Here is a 15675-nt window from a genome sequence, read left to right as displayed (position 1 = left end):
TTCTACCTTTATTTTCTGCAATTTACCATGCATTTCTTCTTTTTCCCCCTCCCATTCTTTAAGTTAATTAGTACATCATCCTTGGACACCTGGACCATTTCTAAGTAAGACAGAGAATACAAAACATTGGTCACCAATCAAAAATACTTTTAAGTAAATACTTTTATACATTATAAACTTACCATCAATTAACATGTTTAATAGAATGTTCCTATGCCCTTGGTGACATTAGTGTTACTGAGGTACTTTGTACATCAGCTCTTAGTCACCTGCCTTCTGCTTTTCTGTCTGTAAGAGAACAGAAATTTATTGCTGTGATTAAAGGTTATAACTAGATGGATAATTAAGACTATACTAGACATAGTAGGTGCAATAAAAATATAAATTTGAAAAAATTGATATTTGTCTATTTATCAAGGAAATTTTTAGTTCATGAAGGTAGAAAATTTAACAAAATATGTTTGCCTAACATGCTAAGATTAATTACATTTTAAAGCTAAAGGCGAAAGCTTTAAATCTATCATCTACTTGTATATTTGTATATGTATAAGCATAACATATGAAGAAATACTAAGATTAGTAGGCAAAAAAGGCTTATAAATCATTTTTAAAGAGAAATTGGTAGTACAGAATAAGATTGATCTTTAAATATAGTTTTTGTGCCTTTATCATTCTCTTGAATCAGTCTTAGCAAAAGTTCCTCACTTCTGAAAGTTTCCTGTTGTGCATATTGTTACTCTAAAGCAAGATGTTTTCTTGTATTTTGGTATCTTTGACTTGAGCCTATATTTAATAACCAATATTCTCCAACAGGTTTTTTGTTGTTCTTGTTGTTGTTCATTTCCTAAACTCAAGGCTTAAATTCAGAATAATAGAATTGTTAAGAGGACTTTTACATCCAAACTTTCTTTGGACTGTCCTGGATGACTATAGTATTTTCTTACCTCATGAAAGGAGAGATACTAAAAATATTAGTTATGTTTTGTATTCTTCATACTTTGATTAGCTAAAACACTATATGAACTGACTTTATTTTTTTTTAATTAATTAATTTATTTTTGCCTGCATTGGGTCTTCATTGCTGTGCATGGGCTTTCTCTAGCTGTGGCGAGCAGGGGTTACTCTTCGTTGCAGTGCACAGGCTTCTCATTGCGGTGGCTTCTCTTGCTGTGGAGCAAGGGCTCTAGGCACGCGGGCTTCAGTAGTTGTGGCTCGTGGGCTCTAGAGCATAGGTTCAGTAGTTGTGGTGCATGGGCTTAGTTGCTCCGTGGCATGTGGGATCTTCCCGGACCAGGGATTGAATCCATGTACCCTGCATCGGCAGGCAGATTCTTAACCACTGAGTCACCAGGGAAGTCCCATGAACTGACTTTAAAATATCCAAGAGCTCTGCTATGGGATACAGATGTTCAACGGGACTTTTCGTTCTTTAATAACCTATCTTACATTAACCTCTTAACTTTGCACATTCCTAACTATGCTAAACCATTCTTGTTGACATGAAAGACAGACTTGTGTTTTAGTGATGCTTACTCAAAAGTAGGAACCACATAAGCTACCTTTTATAATATTATTTCATTGTCTGCTTCCTTTATAACTATTGAGTGCTACTCCAATCTAAATCTAGTTGCCATACTTCCCCTTCATGATAAAGAGTAATTTCAGTATTGTTCAACAGCTGTTAAACTCTAAGCAAGCTCAGCCACGTTTTAAAAGGTATTCTTGTTGTTTAACATTCTTAGGTGAGTCATAGCAAAGTAATTCCTAAAATTTAGTCTGTCATACTGACAAAAAATGCAAGTCTACAAATTCTCTCTCTTCCTGGATATCTCACAAATCCAAAACTTTTGTAGTGACCTATCCCTCCACTAGCATATCTAATTTTCCTTCAAAAATTAATGACACTACTTCCCATTTTTCATTTTTTACAACAAAAAAATTGAGCTAGCCTCCCTCCTCTCTCGATCTTTCATACCCCAGTATAACTTATTGATTCTAAGTTCTAAATATCTCTTGAATTTATTTTCCTCCTCACTACTACTGCCTTCAGAACTCATAATTGCTTTTCTGGATCACTGAAATAACCTGTTTCCTCCTTCAAATCCACACTGTGCACAGCTGCCAGCATAACCTATTTAAAATAAACATCTGGGGCTTCCCTGGTGGTGCAGTGGTTGAGAATCCGCCTGCCAATGCAGGGGACACGAGTTCGAGCCCTGGTCCGGGAAGATCCCATATGCCACGGAGCAACTAAGCCCGTGCGCTACAACTACTGAGCCTGTGCTCTAGAGTCTGCGAGCCATAACTACTGAAGCCCGTGCACCTACAGCCCGTACTCTGCAACAAGAGAAGCCACGGCAATGAGAAGCCCGTGCATCGCAACGAAGAGTAGCCCTCGCTCGCCACTAAAGCCCGTGTGCAGCAGCGAAGACCCAATGCAACCAAAAATAAATAAATAAATAAATAAATAAATCTGACCATGTCATTTGCATAATTAACAATCTTCAGTGACTCAATTCTCTCAATTACTTACCATGGCATAGAAGGTCCTCTACAATCAGTCCCTCTCTACGTTGCAATCTTACCACATCACGTGCAGTCTTCTGCTTGATCTAACTACCATCCTCTAGCCTCCTCACACCTCACCCCAGCTTCCTTGGCCTTGTATCAGCTCCTTATCTTTCAGAATCCAGGTCAAGACTCTTGTCTCCCATGAAACTTGCAAGCAAATTCTTCCTGTACCCTTTGTTACATCACTGCTCAATGTGCTTAACTATTATTGCACTTATTACACTGTACTGCAATCATTTATCTGTTGCCCCAATTAGACTATGAATTCTAAGGGGAGAGAAATTCCTACCTCTTTAGCCACAGTACCTGGCACAGTGCCAATTACACAAGGTACTGAATACCTACCAAGTGAATGTTGACATCTACAATACCTTTTGAAATTGACTCCTACTTTCCACTGTCACTGTCTTCTACATCCATCTTCTTATACATCCTTCTGCCTCCAGTTCATCAACCTTCCTAATGCTGCCTAAATTTCTTCTGAAGCACAATTCTGATGTCCTGCCTAACCTCAGACACCTCTTATTAAATATTTATTTATTTATTTATTTATTTATTTATGGCTGTGTTGGGTCCTCGTTTCTGCACGAGGGCCCTCTCCAGCTGTGGCAAGCGGGGGCCACTCCTCATCGCGGTGCGCAGGCCCCTCACCATCGCGGCCCCTCCCGCCGCGGAGCACAGGCTCCAGACGCGCAGGCTCAGCAATCGTGGCTCACGGGCCCAGTCGCTCCGCGGCACGCGGGATCCTCCCAGACCAGGGCTCGAACCAGCGTCCCCTGCATTGGCAGGCGGACTCTCAACCACTGCGCCACCAGGGAAGCCCAGACACCTCTTATTGCTGTCAGCCCCTGCCTCATCTTCACTGCTGCTCCAGCAACTCACAGCGCCCCATTGATTTTCCAAAGTGACAGCTCAGCTCCAACCTAATTACAAAACTGACCAGGACGTGGGGCAGGTCCACTCTAACCAGCCTCCACTCTAACATTCAATCACGATCTAATGAAGTTTATTAGCATTAGACACACTTCCAGAGCCAAACTACGATCTGATGGTATCGGTGATAGAAACTCTATGGAAAAATCCAGTTCCCCACTCCATTTTACAGCAGTGGTGTACTGGGGGCTGGGGGAATGGGGGGGGCAGTGGGGCGGGGGGAGGAATGACTCTAAGGGGGATCACTGTCTATAGAGAATTTTAAAACAATAATGAAACTGACTAAAGGTCAGTCCGCTTTTTATCATCGTAAGGAACCACCAATTCTAAACCAAGTCAGTAATAAAATACTCCTCCCTGCCAAGGCAGACTGGCCCACCACCATGACTCCTTGGTGAACCACTGCTACTCAGGCATCACCCCCTTCTGAAACCTTTAACCTGCCCCAAAACAGAATTAATCACCTCTTCCTAAACCCTTAATACATATACTACAAGGTCGTAAGCACATTCAGGGGACCTTATCTTTAACCTCCAGCATGAACACTTACCCTTCTAGCCAGCTCCCCTTCGATAGTTTGCCTCAGCTATCCAGTAAGGTCCTCAGTGAGTGAAATGCACCAACTCCCATTTCATCTACATTGCTAGATGAAACCATCATGCGTTACACTCATCCCTTAAGACCAGACTAACTGCATACAGTATAAAATTTGAATATAAAGGCTGGCATCCACAGTACACCATAATCTGGACCTAATTCTAATTCCTACTACTTAATCTTATTACTCTTCTCATACCAACTACTTATACTCAGTATATTTCTGCCTATTACATGTAAGTCTTTTCTGTATTATAGCACTTTGTGTCTGATTTACCTAACTGCTAAACTCAGAAGGAAATTTAAACACTCAGTCCTGTTTCCGTGCTATAGATGCAATAGACACTCAGTTTTACTGAATAAAAGTATGGACAATTAAGACATAAAAGAGTAGAATAAATTTTTATTATACAGCATTTTTATTTTTAAAAAAACTTTACCTTCATAGAATACATTTTCACATTAGAGATTCCCACAGTGGGAAAATAACAACTTATTACTTATAATTTTATATTTGTGGACAGATTATTTTTGGATAAGTAAAATAAACACATTTGAGGATTAAGTCTCCATTTAGACCCTGTAACAATTTGAAACATCTATAAAGGGACCTCTTCCCTACATGAAACTTCTCTATATTCAGAAACTCTCCAGGCTCTTCTTCCTAGGACTTAGAAATCAGTAATGTGAAATATCAGTATTTCTAATTTTCAAATCTCCCTAGGACATGTAACCATCAGTAACTGGTATCGACTGAACAGAGGGGGGGGATGTTTACAAAAACGAAACACTGCCTAATTTTCTGCAAAGTCTTTACTTATGAATTAACAGTCGTTCCCTTTCTCTATCATCCTAGGACAAATATAGAAGTTTGATCAAATATTGAGAGTAATAAAGCTGAATTCCCTTTAAGAGTCTGATAAATTAACAGGCAAAGGCTCATATATAATGTTTAGCTATACTGTGAGTCTTCTGAGAAGCTGTGAGACACCCCATTAACTCTCCAGAATACAAAACTCAGTCTCACAATTTCTTGGATACAATTTCTCTCAAATCTTTCTTCAAAGATTAAACTCTAAAAATAACTGGCTGATTAGGAGAAGAGGTTTACCAGCAGACTAATCTGTTATTTCCTTCTTACTGTGAGTTGAAATGGCATGACAGAGCAGAGGCAAGGAGGTGTACAATCAATTCTCAAGGTGTTAAGTCTAAAGGGTCAGAGCTTCCACAGCATAGCCACAGCTTTGCAGATGCCCACATCATGATAGTTGAAATAACAAAGCCCAGCAAAGGTGAACGCCGAGAGCACCAAAAAGCCTGCCTTGGCAGCTTTCTGCAACGCAGCCCCTCGAACATAGTCAGTAACAACTTGTCCAATGCCCCTAAAGAAAAAAAAGTCACAGTACAAATGAAAAACCACAAGTGACGTTAGTAGGCTATTCGGTTAACTTGGCTGCAAAAAAAATAATCAGTCAAGGTCAAAATGCAACTCATGGTAACAAAAATCATAAACCAAAATGAAGGAATCAAGTGTACCCTAACAATATAATAAAGACACCTTCCTATCCTTCAGATTCAATTTTCGAGTCGTTTATATCAAAGACAGTAACTAATTCCTACTCTATTTATAAAATTTTGTTTTTTATTTTTAAACCCAAACAAATGGCCTACAGAGTTTTTCATTAATTGCAAAAGAATTTATTAAGCAGATATTATGTGCCAGAATCTGTTACGGATGTTGAGAGTACAGCAAATAAGACAGCATTCCTGCCCTTATGGAACAAACATTTTAGTGAAGAGTAAGAAAAAGTACACAGGTGCTATGAAGAAATATTTTAGAAAGGACGGCTTGAATGAAAAGAACATCCCAAACAAAAGTAACAATGACCTTGGCATCTCTGAGGAATCGTAAAAAGGTTATGTGGCTGGAGAACAGGGAGACCAGAAGGCAGGGGCAGATCGCATAGGAGCCTTGAAGGTCATAACAAGGAGTTTGAATTTTACTCGAAATACAACGGGAAACCACAGCTGTGCTTTAAGCAGGGAGTGACCTAAGTAAGGAGTGAGCTAATTTTACTTTTTAAATAACAGTTCTATTGAGATATAATTCACGTACCATAAAATTAACAATTCTGTGGCTTTTAGTATACTCACACAGAGTTGTGCAACACCATCACTGTTTAATCCCAGAACATTTTCATCAAAAACAAACCCTGTACCCTTTAGCCCATTACCCAATCACTAATTTGTTTTCTGTCTCTACATATTTGCTAATTCGGGACATATGCGGCCCTTCGTGTTGAGTTTCTTTCACTCAGCATAATGTTTTCAAGGTCAGCACTTTAATCTTTGTATGGCCAAATAATATTCCTTTGTAAAAACATATCACATTTTGTTTACCTATTCATCAATTGAGAGACATCTGGACTGTTTCGCCTTTTTGTCTATTATATAATAATAACACTGCTATGAACATTATTGTACAAGTTTTTGTGTGCGTGGGGACATATGTTTTCAATTTTGGTAGGTATACACCTAAAAGTGAAATTGTCAAGTCATATAGCAACTCCCTGTTGTTAACTCATATTATAACTCTTTGTTATAATAACTTTTGTTAGACCTGCCAAGCTGTTTTCCAAGGTAGCCGCAACGTTTTACATTCCCAGCAGAGATATATGAGGACTCCAACTTCTCAACACTCATTACTGTCCATCTTTTTGATTACAGCCATCCTGGTAAAGTGTAAAGTGGTGTAAAGTGTAAAGTGGTATAAAGTGTAAGGTGTAAAGTGGTATCTCAATGAGGTTTTGATTTGCATTTCTCTAATAACAAACAATTTTGAGCATTTTTTCATGTGCTTATTTGCCATTTGCATATCTTCTTTGGATAAATGTAATTTTACCTTTTAAAAAGGTCACTCTGGCTATATGTGGTGAAAGGACAGTGCAGGAAGAAGGGTGGCAAGAACAGAAATAGAAAACTAGTTAGGAAGCAGCCGGAGTAGCCTAGGCAAGGCTGCTGGCTTAACTTGGCTCAGACTATGTTCTGAGGAGAGAACTAACACGAGCTGATGGACTGGTTGTGGGGTTAAGACAAAAAGTAATACCTAGAATGACTCCTAGGATTTTTGGCTTGAACAACAAGATTTAATTGAATTAGGGAAGAACAGGAGAGAAGGAGGTTTTGAGGGGAAATCAAGAGAGATTTCCGGGGCGGGAAAAGAGTGATTTTTGGCAATATTAAATTTGGGATGACTATTAGACATCCAAGTGGATATGCCGGTCAGACAACTGGAAATACAAGTCTGCAGCTCAGGAAAAGAAGTCTGATCTGAGCTCACCTTGGAAAAGTGTGTAGACGGAGAAATTTAAGAAAGCCTAGAATGAGCCTGGAGGTCAGACCTTTATTATTCAGAGGTCAGACAAGAGGAAAAGGAGCTGACAGAGGATACTGAGAAAGCACAGCTGGTGAGGTAGAAGAAAACAAGGTGAGTATGGCATCTAGGAAGCCAAAGAAAATTTACTTAAGGAGAGAATGGTCGATTAAGTTGAATGCTACTGAGTTTCAAGTAGAGCACAGAGAATGGACAACTGGATTTGGAAAAAATGAAGGTCTTCAGTGATTTTGATAAGAATGACTTCAGTTACACAGTTGGGATAAAAAGCCCGATTAATGTGGGTTAAAAAAGATTGGATGCTAAGGAACTAGTGCACAATTATAGACAATTCTTTCAAGTCTTTTCTGTGTATGTGTGAAAAAGGAAGAGAGAATCAGTAAGGTAATTGGAGACGTCAATCGTAATTTTTAGAATGTATGACTTTAGGACTTCCCTGGCAGTCCAGTGGTTAAGACTCCACACTTCCACTGCAGGGGGCACGGGTTCAATCCCTGGTTGGGGAACTAAGATCCCATATGCCACATAGCACGGCCAAAAAAAGTATGACTTTAGATTTATCTCTTATTCTGATTTTTCACCAATTTAGATGGATCTCCTTTCAAGAAACTCACATCAGAGAAATCCTACTGTAGCTGTGAGCTAGTATTTCATATGCAACTGGAATCTTTTATTGTGAGAGGTCTATCTGGTTAAAGGGTAATTCTAACTAACCCTAGAAAACTAGGTAAGCAAAATCTCCTTTAATACTAGCTAGAAAATGATTCTGACACGTTACCTAACTTCCCTGGGGTTTAGTTTCTACGACTGTAAAACAACAGGGCTGGTTAAGATACTCCCCCAAGTGCTTTCACTTCTAACAATCCAAAAAGAACCTCCCCCACCCATGACAGCATATTGTCCTTGCAAAACAACATAAAATGGACAACTCAAGGAACCCAATTGTTATTAACAAACTTTCTAGAAGGTTCATTAACTTAGAAAGTCTAACAAACTACACTGGGTAAAATAAATAAAAACTGGACATTCATCCATTCGACAAATATTTACTTAGTGCTATGTGTGAGACACTGCCCTAGGCACTAAAGATACAACAACAAATAAAAACAGTCAAAACTCCTATTACATTTCTTTTTTTAAAAAGGGCAAAACTGAACTATAGTGTCCAGTGATGTACATCTGGGTGATAAAACTATGATGAAATGTAAGAAAATGACTGCTATAAAAATCAGGATAAAATTGTTTCTGGTGGGGGGATGTTGAACCATTATGACTGAGACAGAACACAAGGAAGAGGCTCCTGCAGTAGGTGGCAAAGGTCTATTTCTTGACCTGGCGGGTATTACTGTTATAATAATTCACTAAGCCATAGATTTGATTCTTATGATTTTCTGTATCTGTGCTTTCATTCTCATGAGGGGAGACAAGAAATATACAAGATAATAAACAGATGATAAAGTATATTAGAATGAAATAAGTGCTACTGAGACAATAAAGACAGGGGAGAGGGATAAGGAATGTTGGGAGAGACACTGCAATTTTGAGTAAGTCGTTAGAGACGGCTTCATTGAGAAGGTAACATTTAAGATGTGAAGGAAATGAGGCAACAAGCCAAGGACATAACTAGGAAAAGTTTCAAGTAGAAGGAACAGTAAGAGTAAAGCCCTGAGGCCTGGAGTGACCCAGGTGTGCTCAAGAATTAGCAAGGAAGCCAGTGTGAATGTGGCAGAAAATCATTGAAAATGAAGAAAGAAAGAGGGGGCAAGACCATGTAGAGTCTGTAGATCACTGTAAGAACTCTGCCTTTTAGTTTAAGTAAGATTAGGAGACGATGAAGGGTTTCGAGGAGTGTCTGGACCTGTCTTAATATTTTAACAGGATCACAGGGGCTGCTGTGTTGAGAACAGACAGGAGACCAGTGAGGAGACTACTTCTGGAATCAAGCATGATGACCAGGTTTGGGGCTTGAACAAACAGAAGAATGGAAATGTCATTAATTCAGATGGGCAAGAGTACTGGAGGAAGAGATCTGGGGAAGATCAGGAACTCAGTTTTATGACATGCTGTGTTCAAAATGCGTACAGATATGAAAGCGAAGACATCAAATAGGCATGTGGATACATAAATCTGGGCATATAAATAGTTTACATATGTTTTAAGGTTCTCTTCAGATCTTGAGTATCTCAACCAACTTCTCCCTCATATGCAATAGTGAGACAAGCTCACAGCAAACAAATTGAGCAGACAAGGTAATACTGAAAGGACTGCTGTACTTACCAGTGACTATGAAGAGTGAGGGCTGCAGCCAGAGAGTAGTCCACCGCAGAGCAAGGATTCAAATAAGCAGCTGGAATTAGGCCCAGGAGCAAAACACTGACAACCCTCTCACCAGTCCAGTGGAGAGATGCAGCCTTGGAACCAGCTGTAGAAAGGAAGGACGAGATTCGTAAGAGTTGCAGGGGGAAACACACATCTCAATATTTGCCACGAAATAACCCAAACTGACAAAATGGCAAACAGAATGCATGGAAGACTGAGCATAAACAGGGTAAGATAAAGGTAAGTGAGAGATGCAATCTCCTTTCTTTGAAGTCTTTCAGCACAGGGTGTCTCAACGCCTACATATATTAATTAGAAGACAGATCCACTTTGCTTATAGGTAAGAAGACGGACAAAATATCTTTGCAGAATTACCAATCTTGGACTTCACTGTAATAGACAGATACCTTATGAATATAAATTGGTGACACCTACGGAATTCCTTTAAAACATCACTCTTTTATTTACACCTAATCTTTGTAAGTAAAATAATATTAAAAATCCTCCCAAAAGAAAATTAAACCAGCCAACTCAAAGAGAAGCAAAGTTCTCGGGCTTCCCTGGTGGCGCAGTGGTTAAAAATCTGCCTGCCAATGCAGGAGACACGGGTTCGAGCCCTGGTCCAGGAAGATCCCACATGCCGAGGAGCAACTAAGCCCGTGTGCCACAACTACTGAGCCTTCCCTCTAGAGCCCATGAGCCACAACTACTGAAGCCCGCGTGCCTAGAGCCCGTGCTCCGCAACAAAAGAAGCCACCGCAATGAGAAGCCCGCGCACCGCAAGAAGAGTAGCCCCTGCTTCTCACAACTAGAGAAAGCTCGCCCACAGCAATGAAGATCCAACATAGCCAAAAATAAATAAATAGGGCTTCCCTGGTGGTGCAGTGGTTGAGAATCTGCCTGCTAATGCAGGGGACACGGGTTCGAGCCCTGGTCTGGGAATATCCCACATGCCGCGGAGCAACTAGGCCCGTGAGCCACAATTACTGAGCCTGCGTGTCTGGAGCCTGTGCTCTGCAACAAGAGAGGCCACGATAGTGAGAGGCCCGCGCACCGCAATGAAGAGTGGCCCCCGCTTGCCACAACTAGAGGAAGCCCTCGCACAGAAACGAAGACCCAACACAGCCAAAATAAAAATAAAATAAAATAAATAATAATTAAAGGTGCTAATAATTAAAAAAAAAAAAACCTTTAAAAAAAAAATAAATAAATAAATAAATAGACAGATAGATAGATAGACAGAAGCAAAGTTCTAATGTCAACTTTTAGGATCATGGTTCTTCTTCTGTTCCGTTACTTATAAATAGCCAAAAATAGATATGGAACATGAAAACTTCTTTTATTTTTTTAATAAATTTATTTATTTTTATTTATTTATTTTTGGCTACATTGGGTCTTCATTGCTGTGCACGGGCGCTCTCACCCAAGTTGCGGTGAGTGGGGACCACTCTTCGTTGCAGTGCGCAGGCTTCACACTGCGGTGGCTTCTCTTCTTGCAGAGCACGGGCTCTAGGTGCACAGGCTTCAGCAGTTGTGGCTCACAGGCTCAGCTGTTCCGCGGCATATGGGATCTTCCCGGACCAGGGCTCGAACCCGTGTCCCCTGCATTGGCAGGCAGAGTCCAAACCACTGGACCACCAGGGAAGTCCCTGAAAACTTCTTTTAAACAAGTGAAAATAAAATGGGCTTTAAACATCTCTTTGAGAGCCTCTACCTTTTTTTGGTTACATACCCCTTTGGGAATCTAATAAAAGGATGGAGCTACTTCCTGGAAAAGTGCACATAGATACACACATTAAAAACTGTGTAGGGGGACTTCCCTGGCAGTCCAGTGCTTAAGACTCTGCGCTCCCAATGCAGGGGGCGCAGGTTCGATCCCTGGTCAGGGAACTAAGATCCCACATGCTGCACAGCGTGGCCAAAAAATTAAAAAAAAAAAAAAAAAAAAGCCAACTGTGTAGGGACTTCCCTGGTGGCACAGTGGTTAAGAATCTGCCTGCCAATGCAGGGGACATGGGTTTGATCCCTGGTCCAGGAAGATCCCACATGCCGCGGAGCAACTAAGCCCGGGGGCCACAACTACTAAGTCTGCGCTCTAGAGCCCACGAGCCACAACTACTGAGCCCACGTGCCTAGAGCCCGTGCTCCGCAACAAGAGAAGCCACCGCAATGAGAAGACCGCACACCACTATGAAGAGTAGCCCCTACTCGCCACAACTAGAGAAAGCCTGTGTGCAGCAACGAAGACCCAATGCAGCCAAAAATAAATAAATAAATAAATAAATAAATTTTAAAAATAAAATAAAATAAAGACTGTGTATACAACTTTGGGGACCTTCCTTCAGTCCCATGAACCCCAAGTTAAAACCACTCTGCTAAATCTAACTGAACAAAGTTCAGAAACAAAACCTTTTCAAAGATAACATAATTCTAAAAAGCAGGAAAACTACACTTGCCTAATTACTCATAACTCAGATGCAATTATAACTGGTAGACTTAAGAATCAAAAGAAGTCTTCTCTGTAAAATACTGATCTTTCTAGACTTGAAAAATGAAAATATAGTTAACTTGTTATTCACCTACAGATTTTCTAAGATTTAATAATACCTAAACAGTATTCATCCAAGAAATGCCATGATTTTAATATCAACCTAAATAAAAATAAGCATGTCAATTACAGCTATAAATATGCATGATTTTTTAAACTGTCTACTATTCCAAATGATTTGGATCTGGCTCCTCTCTATTAGCTACATAAATAAAAGTAACTAAACTATATTGAACAGACTCTTCCCACAGAACTATTTTCTTTTTAAAAAATTAAAAAATTTAAAAAGACTTTGACCAGAAGTTTCTGTATGAGTGTAAATGGCATGATTCAACCATGCTAGCATTGTGTGCCCAGGTGTAGGCTAGGTCTTCATTCGACAGAGTTGGACACAAGAGTTCCTCTCAGAGACAGCAAGTCCTGCCAAAGGCACGATAATCAGCCCAGATGAAGATGGACATACAATGGTGGCTGGGTGACAGGTGAATGTGCTGTATTCCACACCATCCTGGGGTTGATCGGTCCTGGAGAAATGCTGAGACATGAGCCGGTCTGACCACTGCGGTTCGGAGGAAGAGAGCTAAGGAAAGAGACATTAGGGGGAATCATAAGCACCTCTCCTTTAACAGGATTGACAGACTTTCTAAATGACCATAGGCAAGCTATTTAACCCCAAACAGGGAATAACCAACTCATCTGTAAAATGAGGACAGCATCTATTTCACTGGGTTGTTATGAGATTAGACTAAGTAGCCATGGAAATATTGAAAAATCAATGAACACTTACATAAAAGGGCTTCACTTTGACTAATTAAAAAAAATAACTTATAGCTTTCTTCTCCCATTTATTCATCTATTCATCCAACAAACATTTAATACATGCAAGATTATGCTCTGCACTAGAGCAAGAGAGATAAAAGACAAAGTCTTTGTCTTCAAGGAATTCAGTCTAGTTTGGGAAATACCATCTTCCTTTTCAAGATCAATTTCTCTGCTTGCACTCTTGAACCCATCCCTTTCTGTCCTCTTTTAGATCTTGTCTCTTGGTTTAAAAATAGGCAGACCTAGGTACACCCAACCCTACCAATACTGCTGTGAGACGATGAGCAATTAAGTTAAATAGGCTCTCCAAGAATCAATATCCTCTCTTTTGTAAAATGAAAATACTGGTACTTACTTCATAATACTCCGTTGAAAATTTAAAAATATATGTAAGATGTTCAGCATAATTCCCAGAATGTTATAAGCACTCAATAAAACGTAATTTCTTTCCTGTATCTTTAACCTCTCCTTCCTTCCTACTGACCATTTTCCCTCAACTGATGTAATATAATTAACCCTTCCCTTGATCCTATGTCCTCTAATGCCCATGCACTCTTCCCCTGCTCCCTTTCTTCACTTTCCAAACATGCTTCTTTAAAGTGTTGTCTAAATCACCTCAACTTCCTCACTTCCTTATCATTCTTCAACTCGGAAACTTGTCTTTATCCCCACCAAAGCTGCTTTAGTTAAGTCACCAATGGTCTTCTGTGGCCACATCCAATAGGCACTGTTTAGTCTTCATCTTATTGGGCTTTCTGTATCACGTGGCACTGGTGGCCTCTCCTCCCTTCTTTTCTCTGAAAGAACTCTCTTCTACTTCTCCTTCTGATTCTCTCCTCTGCAGCCGCTCTTAAATGTTTGCCCAGGATTCCATCATCTGCCCATTGCTCTCCTTGCTTCCTATGCCCACCCCTAGACATTTTGTCCACTCAACTTCTAGTGCCTTTAAGCTGATGACACCCAACTCTGTATCCCCAGGCCTGATATCTCTCCAGAGTTTCAGAAGTTTAAGTGCCTGCAAGGCCTCTCCCCTGAGATACCCCACATGGTCCTCAAACTTACCATGGCAAAAACTAAAATCACCCTTCAACTCACTTTCTCATTTAAACTTGCCTCCCATCTACATGCTTACCACTTTATTTAATGACATCCCAGCCACTCTTTCACCTTACCCAGAAATCTGGAAGTCATGTAGGACTTTCCCTCTAAATTCAGTCAAATGCCAAATCATATTGATGTACCTCCTAACATTTCCTGAGACAATCTTCTTTTATGTACAACTTTCCAAGTTCAGGACCTCACCATCCTTGCCAAGACTGCTACAACAGTGTCTCAACTCGTCTCCCTGACTTATGTCTTAGCCTGCCCCATTTCCCATGATGGCCATCTACCACATTGTTACCGAAGTCGTCAATGTAAACTGCAAATCTACGTCAAACCTTTCAAGGGCTCCCCTTCACACGAAGTAAAATGCATACTTCATATCAAGACAAGTTCTTCTGTGATCTGATTTCAGTTCACCTTTCCAGAACCATCTCATTCCTCACCTTGAGCTTCACGCTCTAATATCCGATTTGTTTTGTTTTCTCTCATAACAAGCAGTTTCTACACCTTCATCATTCTTTTGCTCATCCCAGTAGCCCAAACTGTAATGCCCTTCTTCCTGTGGCCTTGCTTACCCTCAACACTCAAATCAGGCACACCTCCTTCAAGAACCCAGACAGGGTGATCCTTCCAAAACACACAGCTAATATATTCTTCCTCTGCACTGGCATACAATTTACTTACTGCACAGTTTTTACTCTATGTTATATTATACTTATATGTGTTTTCTCCATAAAAACGAAAACTCCTTGAGGGCTGGAACTATGTTTTTTCACATTTGTAACCCAACCATACTACAGTGCCTGGTATAACAGAAATGCCCACTTCAATAATTATCGAACTTAACTCCAAGGGAACTAGGCAAGACGTAGATTGGGACTTAGACCCTGACACTCTTTTGCGATTCAGGGAGGGAGCACTCTAAAGACAGCGAATGGGGAGAAAAAGAGAACTCATGTGAATAGCCTGTGCAAGACTATAACTTTCAAATTACCCCATCACCACGTCAGCCCAGAGCAGGAGAGATATGCCCTCGTGTAAAGATCTGGGCCCGCAGGCAACGCTGGTGATACTATGGTTTCGGCAGAAGCCAGAGCTGCCAAAGGGAAGGAGGAGGGACACCCCCGCCCCCACCCCACCCCACCCCCGCTCAAAAGGTCTCACCGCCCAGCAGACGAATCCTCACCGCATTCCCTTCCCCGGCTGGAGGTTGTGCTAAGAACCTCCGCTGCCAGGATCCTCACCTCGCCCACCTCCGGCACCGCAGAGGACACTCAGCCTCCAGAGAGTCGCCATGTCGTTCGAGAAGGCTCAAGGTCATCCAACAACCCGGAAGCAGTCATATGACAACATCCACCCTGCAACGACGAAAGAAAACGACGAAAAG

At 40.7% G+C, this 15675-nt stretch overlaps 1 protein-coding gene across 2 annotated transcripts; it reads right to left on the bottom strand.

Moving 5' to 3' along the window:
- Positions 1-4487: 4487 nt before the first annotated feature.
- On the bottom strand, positions 4488-15671 carry SDHD (succinate dehydrogenase complex subunit D). Of its 2 annotated transcripts, XM_036862512.1 has the most exons (4): positions 15533-15671; positions 12826-12942; positions 9773-9917; positions 4488-5483 (listed from the first exon to the last, which is right to left on the bottom strand). In XM_036862512.1, the coding sequence occupies exons 1-4, from the start codon at positions 15582-15584 to the stop codon at positions 5318-5320; spliced, it is 480 nt and encodes a 159-aa protein (XP_036718407.1). In that variant the 5' UTR covers positions 15585-15671; the 3' UTR covers positions 4488-5317. The 2 variants fall into 2 exon arrangements, with proteins under 2 accessions (XP_036718407.1, XP_036718408.1); XM_036862513.1 differs by lacking the exon at positions 9773-9917.
- Between the last annotated feature and the right edge of the window lie 4 nt (positions 15672-15675).

Source organism: Balaenoptera musculus, chromosome 8 (genome assembly GCF_009873245.2).
Source record: "Balaenoptera musculus isolate JJ_BM4_2016_0621 chromosome 8, mBalMus1.pri.v3, whole genome shotgun sequence".
NCBI classification, from domain to species: domain Eukaryota; kingdom Metazoa; phylum Chordata; class Mammalia; order Artiodactyla; family Balaenopteridae; genus Balaenoptera; species Balaenoptera musculus.
This window is presented reverse-complemented; position numbering and strand designations above follow the sequence as displayed.